Source organism: Oncorhynchus tshawytscha, unplaced genomic scaffold (genome assembly GCF_018296145.1).
Source record: "Oncorhynchus tshawytscha isolate Ot180627B unplaced genomic scaffold, Otsh_v2.0 Un_contig_6265_pilon_pilon, whole genome shotgun sequence".
In the NCBI taxonomy this organism is placed as follows: Eukaryota; Metazoa; Chordata; class Actinopteri; order Salmoniformes; family Salmonidae; genus Oncorhynchus; species Oncorhynchus tshawytscha.
Window position 1 is genome coordinate 22,501 of NW_024609426.1, and position 13,658 is coordinate 36,158.

Here is a 13,658-nt window from a genome sequence, read left to right on the forward strand (position 1 = left end):
ATTCTGAAGAAGGTGATCGATAAGGACAAGCACCTGGAGCCAGGTTAGTGGCAGGGCAGTGGGGATGTAAGGTCTGGAGCCAGGTTAGTGGCAGGGCAGTGGGGCTGTGAGGTCTGGAGCCAGGTTAGTGGCAGGGCAGTGGGGATGTATGGTCTGGAGCCAGGTTAGTGGCAGGGCAGTGGGCCTTCCTGGGGCTGTGAGGTCTGGAGCCAGGTTAGTGGCAGGGCAGTGGGCCTTCCTGGGGCTGTGAGGTCTGGAGCCAGGTTAGTGGCAGGGCAGTGGGCCTTCCTGAGGGGCTGTGAGGCCTGGAGCCAGGTTAGTGGCAGGGCAGTGGGCCTTCCTGAGGGGCTGTGAGGTCTGGAGCCAGGTTAGTGGCAGGGCAGTGGGCCTTCCTGAGGGGCTGTGAGGTCTGGAGCCAGGTTAGTGGCAGGGCTGTGAGATCTGGAGCCAGGTTAGTGGCAGGGCTGAGATCTGGAGCCAGGTTAGTGGCAGGGCAGGTCTGGAGCCAGGTTAGTGGCAGGGCTGTGAGGTCTGGAGCCAGGTTAGTGGCAGGGATGTGAGGTCTGGAGCCAGGTTAGTGGCAGGGATGTGAGGTCTGGAGCCAGGTTAGTGGCAGGGCTGTGAGGTCTGGAGCCAGGTTAGTGGCAGGGATGTGAGTCTGGAGCCAGGTTAGTGGCAGGGATGTGAGGTCTGGAGCCAGGTTAGTGGCAGGGCTGTGAGGTCTGGAGCCAGGTTAGTGGCAGGGCTGTGAGGTCTGGAGCCAGGTTAGTGGCAGGGCTGTGAGGTCTGGAGCCAGGTTAGTGGCAGGGGCTGTGAGGTCTGGAGCCAGGTTAGTGGCAGGGCTGTGAGGTCTGGAGCCAGGTTAGTGGCAGGGCTGTGAGGTCTGGAGCCAGGTTAGTGGCAGGGCTGTGAGGTCTGGAGCCAGGTTAGTGGCAGGGCTGTGAGGTCTGGAGCCAGGTTAGTGGCAGGGCTGTGAGGTCTGGAGCCAGGTTAGTGGCAGGGCTGTGAGGTCTGGAGCCAGGTTAGTGGCAGGGCTGTGAGGTCTGGAGCCAGGTTAGTGGCAGGGCTGTGAGGTCTGGAGCCAGGTTAGTGGCAGGGCTGTGAGGTCTGGAGCCAGGTTAGTGGCAGGGCTGTGAGGTCTGGAGCCAGGTTAGTGGCAGGGCTGTGAGGTCTGGAGCCAGGTTAGTGGCAGGGCAGTGGGGCTGTGAGATCTGGAGCCAGGTTAGTGGCAGGGCAGTGGGGCTGTGAGGCCTGGAGCCAGGTTAGTGGCAGGGCTGTGGGGCTGTAAGGTCTGGAGCCAGGTTAGTGGCAGGGCAGTGGGTCTGGAGCCAGGTTAGTGGCAGGGCAGTGGGGCTGTGGTCTGGAGCCAGGTTAGTGGCAGGGCAGGATGCAGCAGGTGTAAAACAGCCCAGTGACATGCTTCACTGGCCAGCTCTTTCCCAACAACACACAATGAGGAAGTGATATAGATGAGAAGAAAAAGACATGAAATATGACAGAGGGGAAAAGAAAAGAAACAATCTAAAGTAGTGCACTATATAGGGAATAGGGTACCATTTGGGTCACACATTAAATCAACCCAGTTCGCTGCAGAGACCTGTGATTGAATTACATGACTCCTTCTACAGGGTTAATAAAGAATGAGAAGAAGGTAAAACTGGAGGAGAAATCCCAGGTGATCGGTGAGATTGTGTTCTATAGTTCTCTTCTTAGCAGTTGTAATAAATAACATTCCTCTGTTGTTCCGAGCAAATCAGTTGGTGATTTAAATAGATGTTCTGTTTTTTTGGGGGGGGGGGTTTTTAGGAAAAAAGAAGGACAAAGAGCGGAGGGACAGGAAAGAGAAGGAACACTTCAAAATGAAACAGAAGAAGAAGAAGAAAAAGAGGAAATCTAAGCAGCACTGTACGTTTAGTTCAGGTGCTGTATCTTAATGTTTCTCCGAGGGCTCCTGCTGTTGTGTGCAGTATGTTGTCAGCGAATGACCAGTCCATTTCTGTAGCTTATTGTAAACGTATATTTAAGACGAGACATAAGATAGTACTTAATCAATCCTCAAAGAGGGGAGTTTAATTGCCCCAGCCAATACACACAACACCAATAAATACCGACGTGAAAGATAAACAGATGTAAGAAGTAGCACATCGTCAATACATCATAAAAACACATTCTGTGTTTTCTCACCTGCAGGTTATTCTGACTACGATGACATGTCCCTGTCCTTCCTGGAGCGATCTACGGCGTCTGCTCTTCACCGCTCCTCCTCTTCCTCCTGCTCCACCACCAAACATTACCAGTACCCCCGCGCCATCCTCTCTGTGGACCTGACCGGAGAGAGTGAGTGGGAATCGCCTGACAGGGCATCTTTTCTATGGAATGAACGCGTATCAATACATGTGTATATCAACCGATCACATCTCATCTCTACATGAATGTGCTGTTCAAATGGATCAACTCACATATATCTCCCTCTCTCCCTCTCTCCCCCTCTCCCCCTCTCCCCCTCTCCCCCTCTTTCCCTCTCTCCCCCTGTCCCCCTCTCCCTACCTCTCCCTCTCCCTCTCTCCCTACCTCCCTACCTCCCTCCCCCTCTCTCCCTACCTCCCCCTCCCCTCTCTCCCTACCTCCCTACCTCCCCCTCTCCTCTCTCCCTACCTCCCTACCTCCCCCTCTCTCCCTACCTCCCCCTCTCTCCCTACCTCCCTCTCCCCTCCCCCTCTCTCCCTACCTCCCTCTCTCCCTCCCCCTCTCTCCCTACCTCCCTCTCTCCCTCCCCCTCTCTCCCTCCCCCTCTCTCCCTCCCCCTCTCTCCCTACCTCCCTCTCTCCCTACCCCCCTCTCTCCCTACCTCCCTCTCTCCCTACCTCCCTCTCTCCCTACCTCCCTCTCTCCCTACCTCCCTCTCTCCCTATCTCCCCTCTCCCTCCCCCTCTCTCCCTACCCCCCTCTCTCCCTACCTCCCTCTCTCCCTACCTCCCTCTCTCCCTACCTCCCTCTCTCCCTACCTCCCTCTCTCCCTACCTCCCTCTCTCCCCCTCCCTCTCTCCCTCTCCCCCTCTCCCTATCTCCCCCTCCCCTCTCTCCCCCTCTCCCCTCTCCCCCTCTCCCTCTCTCCCTACCTCTCCCCTCCCCTCTCCCTACCTCCCCCTCCCTCCTCCCTCTCCCCTCCCTACCTCCCTCCCCCTCTCTCCCTACCTCCCCCTCCCCTCTCTCCCTACCTCCCTACCTCCCCCTCTCTCCCTACCTCCCCCTCTCTCCCTACCTCCCTCTCTCCCTCCCCCTCTCTCCCTACCGCCCTCTCTCCCTACCCCCCTCTCTCCCTACCTCCCTCCTCCCTACCTCCCTACCTCCCTCTCTCCCTACCTCCCTCTCTCCCTACCTCCCTCTCTCCCTACCTCCCTCTCTCCCTACCTCCCTACCTCCCTCTCTCCCTACCTCTCTCCCTACCTCCCTCTCTCCCTACCTCCCTCTCTCCCTACCTCCCTCTCTCCCTACCTCCCCCCTCTCCCTATCTCCCCTCCCCTATCTCTCCCTCCCCCCTCTCTCCCTCCCCCCTCTCTCCCTACCTCCCCCCTCTCTCCCTACCTCCCCCTCTCTCCCTATCTCCCCCTCCCCTCTCTCTCCCTCTCTCCCTACCTCCCCCTCTCTCCCTATCTACCCCCCTAGAAAACCCTCTCTCTCCCTATCTCCCCCTCTCTCCCTCCCCCTCTCTCCCTACCTCCCCCTCTCTCCCTATCTCCCCCCCCCTCTCTCTCCCTCTCTCCCTACCTCCCCCTCTCTCCCTATCTCCCTCTCTCTCCCTATCTCCCCCTCTCTCCCTCCCCCTTTCTCTCCCTCAGGAGCTCTCTCTCTCTCCCACTTCCCCCTTTCTCTCTCCCTCCCCCTCTCTCCCTATCTCCCCCTCCCTCTCTCTCCCTCTCTCCCTACCTCCCCCTCTCTCCCTATCTTCTCTCTCCCTCCCCCTTTCTCTCCCTCTCTCTCTCTCTCCCACTTCCCCCTTTCTCTCTCTCCCTATCTCCCCCTATCTCCCCCTCTCTCCCTGTCTCCCCCCCCCCCTCTCTCTCCCTCTTTCCCCCTCCTCCCTCTCTCCCTATCCCCCCCCCTCTCTCCCTCTCCAGACCTGTCAGACATAGAGTTCCTGGAGGACTCGACCACAGAGAGCCTGCTGTTTAGTGGAGATGAGTACAACCAGGTAGGGTTGTCACCATACTACCATTTGTTTCTGGAAACATAGAAAACAGGAAGCAGACTGGACTCCATGGTCCTTTAGGATCCTCCTCTATGTAATAGATTGTGTGTTATAGCTTAGGAAATGTATAGATGTGACTAAGGGGGTTTGTTTTGAACCCTCCGACCAGGACTTTGACTCTCTAAACATGGAGGACTTCCAGGAGGAGGATGAGGATGGTACCCAGGAGATCGTCCGCTGTATCTGTGAGATGGACGAGGAGAATGGATTCATGATTCAGGTACTGGACTGACTGGAGCCCTCAGACTAGTGTTCTGTCTGAGGTGGGGTGGTTCTGTCTGAAGGTGGGGTGGTTCTGTCTGAGGTGGGGTGGTTCTCTCTGAGGTGGGGTGGTTCTGTCTGAGGTGGGGTGGTTCTGTCTGAGGTGGGGTGGTTCTGTCTGAGGTGGGGTGGTTCTGTCTGAGGTGGGGTGGTTCTGTCTGAAGGTGGGGTGGTTCTGTCTGAAGGTGGGGTGGTTCTGTCTGAAGGTGGGGTGGTTCTGTCTGAAGGTGGGGTGGTTCTGTCTGAAGGTGGGGTGGTTCTGTCTGAAGGTGGGGTGGTTCTGTCTGAAGGTGGGGTGGTTCTGCCTGAGGTGGGGTGGTTCTGCCTGAGGTGGGGTGGTTCTGCCTGAGGTGGGATGGTTCTGTCTGAGGTGGGGTGGTTCTGCCTGAGGTGGGGTGGTTCTGTCTGAGGTGGGGTTGGAACATTCCAGTCACTTGTGGTGTAAATTCAACACCAAGGACACCTGAAGTTAATATTAAATGAATCACTCTTTAGTATCAGTTAACTGGGGAGTTTACAACAAATACATGTACAAAGTACAAATCTGCCACAAGCTCCGCCAGGCGTTCCCTTCAGGCCTCTAATATGGGCCTCCTGAGTGGCGCGGTGGTCTAAGGTGCTACATTGCAGTGCTAGAGGCGTCACTACTGACCCTGGTTCGATCCCGGGCTGTACCACAACCGGCCGTGGTCGGGAGTCCCATAGGGCGGCGCACAATTGGCCCAGCGTTGTCTGGGTTAGTGGAGCATTTGGCCGGGGTGGGGGGATTTGGGGAGTGTTTCAGGAATTTGGGGGAGTTTCCGGAATTTTCCAACTATCCCTCAGACATAACAATGGGGCATAAACATGTCTGTTGTCATGTGGGCTCCCGAGTGGCGCAGCGGTCTAAGGCACAGCATCTCAGTACTAGAGGCGTCACTACAGACACCCTGGTTGGAATCCAGGCTGTATCACAACCGGCCATGATTGGGAGTCCCATAGGGCAGTGCTCGTCCGGGTTTGGACGGGGTAGGCTGTCATTTGTAAATAAGAATTTGTTCCTAACTGACTTGTCTAGTTAAATAAATAAAATGTATTATATATGTTTCAGACCTGGGTTCAGATAGTATTTGTTTCCACCTAAACACACACACATTCAGTCTGTCTCTCTTCTGTGTTTCAGTGTGAGGAGTGTATGTGCTGGCAGCACAGTGTGTGTATGGGACTTCTGGAGGATAGCATCCCGGACCAGTACATATGTTACATCTGCAGAGACCCTCCAGGTAACATCATACCCTACACTCCCCTAACCACAGATCTAGGATCAGATTACTCCCCAACCTAAACCATTAGGGGGATGAAAGATTATCTCACCCTGTGTCGGTGGTTAGAGGCAACTTTTAGCCTGGTCTCAGATCTGGTGTCTCCTTCTCTCGCCTGGTCTCAGATCTGTTGTCTCCTATCGCCTGGTCTCAGATCTGTTGTCTCCTTCTCTCGCCTGGTCCCAGATCTGTTTGTGCTCTTGACAGCTCCGTTGATGTCATTGTCAAGCCAAACATGACCATGAGTGACAAGGAGTTGGTATGATAACACAAACAGACTGGCACTCAGGCTAGGCAACTTCTACCTACCCTATACAATTTACAAACAACACTGGCACTCAGGCTAGGCAACTTCTACCTACCCTATACAATTTACAAACAAGACTGGCACTCCGGCTAGGACCTACCCTATACAATTTACAAACAAGACCAAGATATTCCTACATTATTATTATTATTATTGTTATTATTATTATTATTATTATCATCATCATCATCATCAACATGTTGGTTGTTTTCCTGACATGTCCATTTGTTTTTGTTGTTTAGGTCAAAGGTGGAGTGCCAAATATCTCCATGACAAAGACTGGTTGAACAAGGGTCAGATGTACGGCTTGTCCTTCCTCTCTGAGAACTACTCTGAGCAGAACTGTAAGACCAGCGTGTCGACCCATCAGCTGTTAGCAGACGTGTTCAGTGTCAACAACGTCCTTCACGGACTACAGCTGAAGATGGACATACTACAGTAGGTCCCCTGTCAACACGTAGGGCAACGTTTTCATCACACTGAAGAGAACTGTGGAACTCATTGTCTGTACTACTGGGTTCTGGTCAAATCTAGTGCACTATAAAGGGAATAGGGTGCCATAGGGTTCTGGTCAAATCTAGTGCACTATAAAGGGAATAGGGTGCCATAGGGTTCTGGTCAAATCTAGTGCACTATAAAGGGAATAGGGTGCCATAGGGTTCTGGTCAAATCTAGTGCACTGTAAAGGGAATAGGGTGCCATAGGGTTCTGGTCAAATCTAGTGCACTATAAAGGGAATAGGGTGCCATAGGGTTCTGGTCAAATCTAGTGCACTATAAAGAGAATAGGGTGCCATAGGTTTCTGGTCAAATCTAGTGCACTATAAAGAGAATAGGGTGCGATAGGGTTCTGGTCAAATCTAGTGCACTATAAAGGGAATAGGGTGCCATAGGGCTCTGGTCAAATCTAGTGCACTATAAAGGGAATAGGGTGCCATAGGGTTCTGGTCAAATCTAGTGCACTATAAAGGGAATAGGGTGCCATAGGGTTCTGGTCAAATCTAGTGCACTATAAAGGGAATAGGGTGCCATAGGGTTCTGGTCAAATCTAGTGCACTATAAAGGGAATAGGGTGCCATAGGGTTCTGGTCAAATCTAGTGCACTATAAAGGGAATAGGGTGCCATAGGGCTCTAGTCAAATCTAGTGCACTATAAAGGGAATAGGGTCCCATAGGGTTCTGGTCAAATCTAGTGCACTATAAAGGGAATAGGGTGCTATTTAAAACGAATCCATGATCATTTGGAGTCAAAATGAACCATTACTTCCTTGTCCACCTATAGGAACAAACACAATCCCAATTTGCACTTCTGGGCTCGGTCATGGGTGAACTCTGACGAGGACCAGCCCATGGGCGGTCTCCCTGACTGCATCCACTTGACAGACAACTCTCTGAACAACCAGAACTCCTCCAAGACAGACACTTACATCACCAGCGAACACAGGTACACGTTCAGCTGAGTAATACCTGATTTTAGTAGCGATGGGCACTGGTATGGAATCAAACATTATCCATGTTGTGTTGAATTAGCCATATTGGTGCCTGTCACTAGTTTACAGTGTGTTCATAATGTATTTTATTGACCGTTGTCTTTGTAATCACTCTGCTCTACAGCTACCAGAAACCCCCCAGCCCCGGACAGCTGGAACACTGGCCCCCTGCAGACCCCCACGGCTCTAACAGCCAGGAGGGAGGAGGGGTGGGGGCGGACCTGGTGGTGGCTAATACTAACCCCGCCTCCCACTCCACCCACTTCACAGCCAAGGAACAGGAAGTAAGAAAGGTGTTGTTGATCTTCATTGTCTCTTGTTTGTTTTTAAGGCGATCACTTTATTCATCAGTTGTACATCAGGTCCAACTCGGATGTAACTTCATCCCAACCTCTCCTAAAGACAATACACTACATGGAGAGGTAGGAACAGGGGAATGTTATCTCAACCTCTCCTAAAGACAATACACTACATGGAGAGGTAGGAACAGGGGACTGTTTATCCCAACCTCTCCTAAAGACAATACACTACATGGAGAGGTAGGAACAGGGGACTGTTTATCCCAACCTCTCCTAAAGACAATACACTACATGGAGAGGTAGGAACAGGGGACTGTTTATCTCAACCTCTCCTAAAGACAATACACTACATGGAGAGGTAGGAACAGGAGACTGTTTATCTCAACCTCTCCTAAAGACAATACACTACATGGAGAGGTAGGAACAGGAGACTGTTTATCTCAACCTCTCCTAAAGACAATACACTACATGGAGAGGTAGGAACAGGAGACTGTTTATCTCAACCTCTCCTTAAGACAATACACTACATGGAGAGGTAGGAACAGGGGACTGTTTATCTCAACCTCTCCTAAAGACAATACACTACATGGAGAGGTAGGAACAGGAGACTGTTTATCTCAACCTCTCCTAAAGACAATACACTACATGGAGAGGTAGGAACAGGGGACTGTTTATCTCAACCTCTCCTAAAGACAATACACTACATGGAGAGGTAGGAACAGGGGACTGTTTATCTCAACCTCTCCTAAAGACAATACACTACATGGAGAGGTAGGAACAGGGGAGTTTATCTCAACCTCTCCTTAAAGACAATACACTACATGGAGAGGTAGGAACAGGGGACTGTTTATCTCAACCTCTCCTTAAGACAATACACTACATGGAGAGGTAGGAACAGGGGACTGTTTATCTCAACCTCTCCTAAAGACAATACACTACATGGAGAGGTAGGAACAGGGGACTGTTTATCTCAACCTCTCCTAAAGACAATACACTACATGGAGAGGTAGGAACAGGGGAATGTTATCTCAACCTCTCCTAAAGACAATACACTACATGGAGAGGTAGGAACAGGGGACTGTTTATCTCAACCTCTCCTAAAGACTGTTTATACACTACATGGAGAGGTAGGAACAGGGGACTGTTTATCTCAACCTCTCCTAAGACAATACACTACATGGAGAGGTAGGAACAGGGGGGGACTGTTTATCTCAACCTCTATCTCAACCTCTCCTAAAGACAATACACTACATGGAGAGGTAGGAACAGGGGACTGTTTATCTCAACCTCTCCTAAAGACAATACACTACATGGAGAGGTAGGAACAGGGGACTGTTTATCTCAACCTCTCCTAAAGACTACACTACATGGAAAGAACAATCTCAACTAAAGACAATACACTACATGGAGAGGTAGGAACAGGGGACTGTTTATCTCAACCTCTCCTAAAGACAATACACTACATGGAGAGGTAGGAACAGGAGACTGTTTATCTCAACCTCTCCTAAAGACAATACACTACATGGAGAGGTAGGAACAGGAGACTGTTTATCTCAACCTCTCCTAAAGACAATACACTACATGGAGAGGTAGGAACAGGAGACTGTTTATCCCAACCTCTCCTAAAGACAATACACTACATGGAGAGGTAGGAACAGGGGGTGCCCGTGGAGTTAAGTGCACAACGGCAAGCTGTGGTATCTAGGGTTTGATACATTTAACCCCTCCCCGCCAGCTCACTTCCGGGACAGATTTTTCCTGTCAGACCCGGGGTTCGAACTGGCAACCCACTGGTTGCTGTCTCGCCTCTCTAACCACTAGGCTACCGGCTTTCCTTGAAAGAAAATTAACTGTAAAATGTGTTGATCAATTTTGATTCGATTTTTGTGGTTGAGTTAATGCTGTGTGTTGTCAACAGAAGACAACTGCCCTGGCTGTGCCTGGCTCCCTGGCTATGCCTGGCTATCTGAATGAGAGGGGACCAGACTCAGTGCTGGCTGTGTCTGGCTGTCTGAATGAGAGGGGACCAGACTCAGTGGAACATGCCAGGAACTGTCTCCAGTGGCAGATGAACCTCCTCACTCACATAGAAGATGTTCAGAACCAGGTGGCAGGCAGGATGGACCTCATAGAGAAGGAGCTTGATGGTAAATGTGGTGTTCTGGGTTGTCTAGAGAAGGAGCTTGATGGTAAATGGGGTGTTCCGGGTGGTCTAAAGAAGGAGCTTGATGGTAAATGGGGTGTTCTGGGTGGTCTAGAGAAGGAGCTTGATGGTAAATGGGGTGTTCTGGGTGGTCTAGAGAAGGAGCTTGATGGTAAATGGGGTGTTCTAGGTGGTCTAGAGAAGGAGCTTGATGGTAAATGGGGTGTTCTGGGTGGTCTAGAGAAGGAGCTTGATGGTAAATGGGGTGTCTGGGTGGTCTAGAGAAGGAGCTTGATGGTAAATGGGGTGGTCTGGGTGGTCTAGAGAAGGAGCTTGATGGTAAATGGGGTGGTCTGGGTGGTCTAGAGAAGGAGCTTGATGGTAAATGGGGTGGTCTGGGTGGTCTAGAGAAGGAGCTTGATGGTAAATGGGGTGGTCTGGGTGGTCTAGAGAAGGAGCTTGATGGTAAATGGTGTGGTCTGGGTGGTCTAGAGAAGGAGCTTGATGGTAAATGGGGGTTCTGGGTGGTCTAGAGAAGGAGCTTGATGGTAAATGTGGTGGTCTGGGTGGTCTAGAGAAGGAACTTGATGGTAAATGTGGTGTTCTGGGTGGTCTAGAGAAGGAGCTTGATGGTAAATGGGATGGTCTAGAGAAGGAGCTTGATGGTAAATGGGATGGTCTAGAGAAGGAGCTTGATGGTAAATGGGATGGTCTAGAGAAGGAGCTTGATGGTAAATGGGGTGGTCTGGGTGGTCTAGAGAAGGAGCTTCATGGTAAATGGGATGGTCTGGGTGGTCTAGAGAAGGAGCTTCATGTAAAATGGGATGGTCTGGGTGGTCTAGAGAAGGAGCTTGATGGTAAATGGGGGTTCTGGGTGGTCTAGAGAAGGAGCTTGATGGTAAATGGGATGGTCTACACTGTCCTATCCAATACACTAATAATACTATCCTATACACTAATACACTGTACTATCCTATAAACTAATACTACACTGTCCTATCCTATACACTAATACACTGTCCTATCCTATAAACTAATACTACACTGTCCTATCCTATAAACTAATACTACACTGTCCTATCCTATACACTAATACTACACTGTCCTATCCTATACACTAATAATACCAAAGCAGTGGGAGGTAATGACCCGATTGTAATTGAAGGAGGAACTCGTTCTTACCTTATTAGATCCTAACCGTCTCTCTCTCTCTGCGTCCCTCAGTGTTGGAGAGCTGGCTGGACTTCACTGGGGAGTTGGAGCCTCCGGACCCCTTGGCCAGACTGCCTCAGCTCAAACACCGCATCAAGCAGCTCCTCACAGACCTGAGCAAGGTGCAACAGATGAGCACCCTGTGTTCTGTGTGAGTTTGGGTTGGCCTGACCTAGGTAGCATCTGGCCCGTGTCTGGCCTGGGTTAGCATGGCAACAGCACCAGGCATCTGGTGTCATCACAGCACTTCACAGAGGAGAGTCCTATCCAAACCCAGGGTGAACCCCATCCTCTCTCTGGCACCGAAGCACACCGTCTGCTGTGGTCCATAAACTGTCAAACTGAGCATACCTTCTCCTCCTAGACAGACTGTGGGAGTGAAGCTTCAGTTGGCTCAATACAAGGGGGATGAATACATGTATAGAGACCAACAGGAAAGAGTTGAGTCCAGTGGACTCTTGGTATTGGAAAGAAGGGTGTTTTGAGTTGGAGTAACTGACAAGTATTGAGTTGACGAAATGGGACTTGTGGATGAAAAGTACCAGCTTAACACAGTGTTAGTTTGTAGGGCCCAGGACGTTTGTTGTTTTAACTAAGACTCCCTGTTATGAAGTGTCCACAACGTTTTCATAACCAGGAAATGAGGGTTTGTCCACGTACATTAAATCTGTTCACACGCATTCTATGATATAGCTGAAATTCAATTTAATTCAATTAGATTATTAAAATGCTATGAGATCACCTCGTCATGGGTCCGTCCCAAATAGAACCCTATTCCGTTTATAGTGCACTACTTTAGACTGTAGTACACTACAGTATGTAGGGAATATATAGGGGGCCATTTGGGAAACGACCCATCACTCTCTTGCCTCAGTAGGAGCAGAGCTGTGGAAGCCTTGCTTGTGTGATATGAGTTCATGCAGAAACTAAATCACCAAGGTGAATGTTAGATGATATTGTAGCAAGCTTTAACCTGCCAGAAATCTGTTCTGTTTTGGAAACGTGGTCTGAAACTTGTTTGACATGTTTTAAAATTTCGAGTTGCCCCTCAAGTTCACACTAGGGTGAGATGATTTGTTATTAAAAAAACAGTGCTAACATCAGTCATTTAGCGACTGCATTCTGATTTCATTTCAGGAATCTATTGCCACCTTTTACAATCGTTAACTTTCATTCTCTTTATGTGCCAAGTCTGAAGGTATGACCCACCAAGTTTACAATGTTAACATGGGGAAAGATATATATATTTGACTGGTGTATATAATATACCCAATCCACAGACAGACATACGACTGTGTGTCTTCAGGATATCTCCATGACAACCCCGGAAATGGCCTTGATGTCACGGGACATCTGTGGCACGTTTGTCTCTGTGTGTATGCTCCGAAATGGCACCCTATTCCCTATGTAGTGCACTACTTTTGACCCTGAGCCCTATGGAGCCTGTTCAAAAAGTAGCGCACTGTGTAGGGAATAGGGTGCCATTTGTGGACGTAGCCTCTGTCTGTGGGGTTTTTGATGCTTTCAGTACGGCCCCAGTATGGCTGCTAACACCACAATATCTTCGGGCTAAGGGGACACGTTTGACTTGTACCACAGTAAGCTAAATTGCCAGCTGGATGTAAAATGCGTATTAAAAAAAAAGCAATGTGTTGATTGCTGTTTTTTGGGTCATTTTATGTACAGTTTTTCTAACTGTAAAGATGAGGAAACATCTATAGAAATGCATAAGAGGATAAAATATACTTGAAGAAAAATGACTATGTTTATTTAGCGTTTCTATTAACCTGTATAAAAAGTGTTTTAGAACCAGTCGGTAGGGGAGAAAAGAAAGTAGATTTTTATTGACATATACCAGCTGTACATTAAGAGTTTATTTAAGACCTGTTCTTTGTGATTTACAACATGTACAATGCCATTAAAAAAAGATATTCTGGATATTAAATATCTCGTCTTACGCTTATTATTTTAAATGATATATTACAGAGTTGGTGTGTGCTAAACTGTTACACATTCAAATGTTAATTTGTGTTGTCTGTTGCTGGCCTTGTTTTCCATGTTTTATGACATTAGACTTCAGAAACCTGTCGTCCGTTGGCTCTTGAAAGAGCATCATCCCGAAGGTGCAAGTCATGTTCACCTGGGTAGTATTTATTAGTGTAAACCGTAGAAAAATGTTTTGCAACGTAAACAACAGTTTCTTATTGGACAAATTCAGATAGTCCTGCTTGACGTTTCTGTCCGTTTTCTTCCGATTTGGTTTCGAGGTTTCTACTGCATCCCAGGTCAAGTCTTGCATGACCAACTCCTCCCTTCTCTGATGGCTCTCTGAGTCTCAGGCTTGGCTGCTCCCACTAGAATGTTCCAGAACTTCCATTGTTCCAAACACACATGAGT

General features: G+C 49.5%; 1 protein-coding gene and 1 long non-coding RNA gene across 2 annotated transcripts in view; both read left to right on the plus strand.

Moving 5' to 3' along the window:
• phf20l1 (PHD finger protein 20 like 1) overlaps positions 1–13,208 on the plus strand; it is a 31,450-nt gene extending 18,242 nt beyond the window's left edge. The window contains exons 14-25 of the mRNA XM_042315248.1: positions 1–43; positions 1,629–1,682; positions 1,807–1,905; positions 2,191–2,337; positions 4,119–4,192; positions 4,359–4,469; positions 5,673–5,772; positions 6,361–6,556; positions 7,400–7,561; positions 7,732–7,900; positions 9,825–10,053; positions 11,274–13,208. The exon at positions 1–43 is cut by the window's left edge and continues 176 nt beyond it. Coding sequence (XP_042171182.1) covers positions 1–43; positions 1,629–1,682; positions 1,807–1,905; positions 2,191–2,337; positions 4,119–4,192; positions 4,359–4,469; positions 5,673–5,772; positions 6,361–6,556; positions 7,400–7,561; positions 7,732–7,900; positions 9,825–10,053; positions 11,274–11,416 — 1,527 coding nt within the window. The 3' untranslated portion in view covers positions 11,417–13,208. The remainder of the gene's footprint in view (positions 44–1,628; positions 1,683–1,806; positions 1,906–2,190; positions 2,338–4,118; positions 4,193–4,358; positions 4,470–5,672; positions 5,773–6,360; positions 6,557–7,399; positions 7,562–7,731; positions 7,901–9,824; positions 10,054–11,273) is intronic.
• Positions 7,907–9,265, plus strand: LOC121844767. The gene is made up of 2 exons (XR_006082167.1): positions 7,907–8,264; positions 9,166–9,265. It is a non-coding gene; the product is annotated as an uncharacterized LOC121844767 (long non-coding RNA).
• Positions 13,209–13,658: the final 450 nt, after the last annotated feature.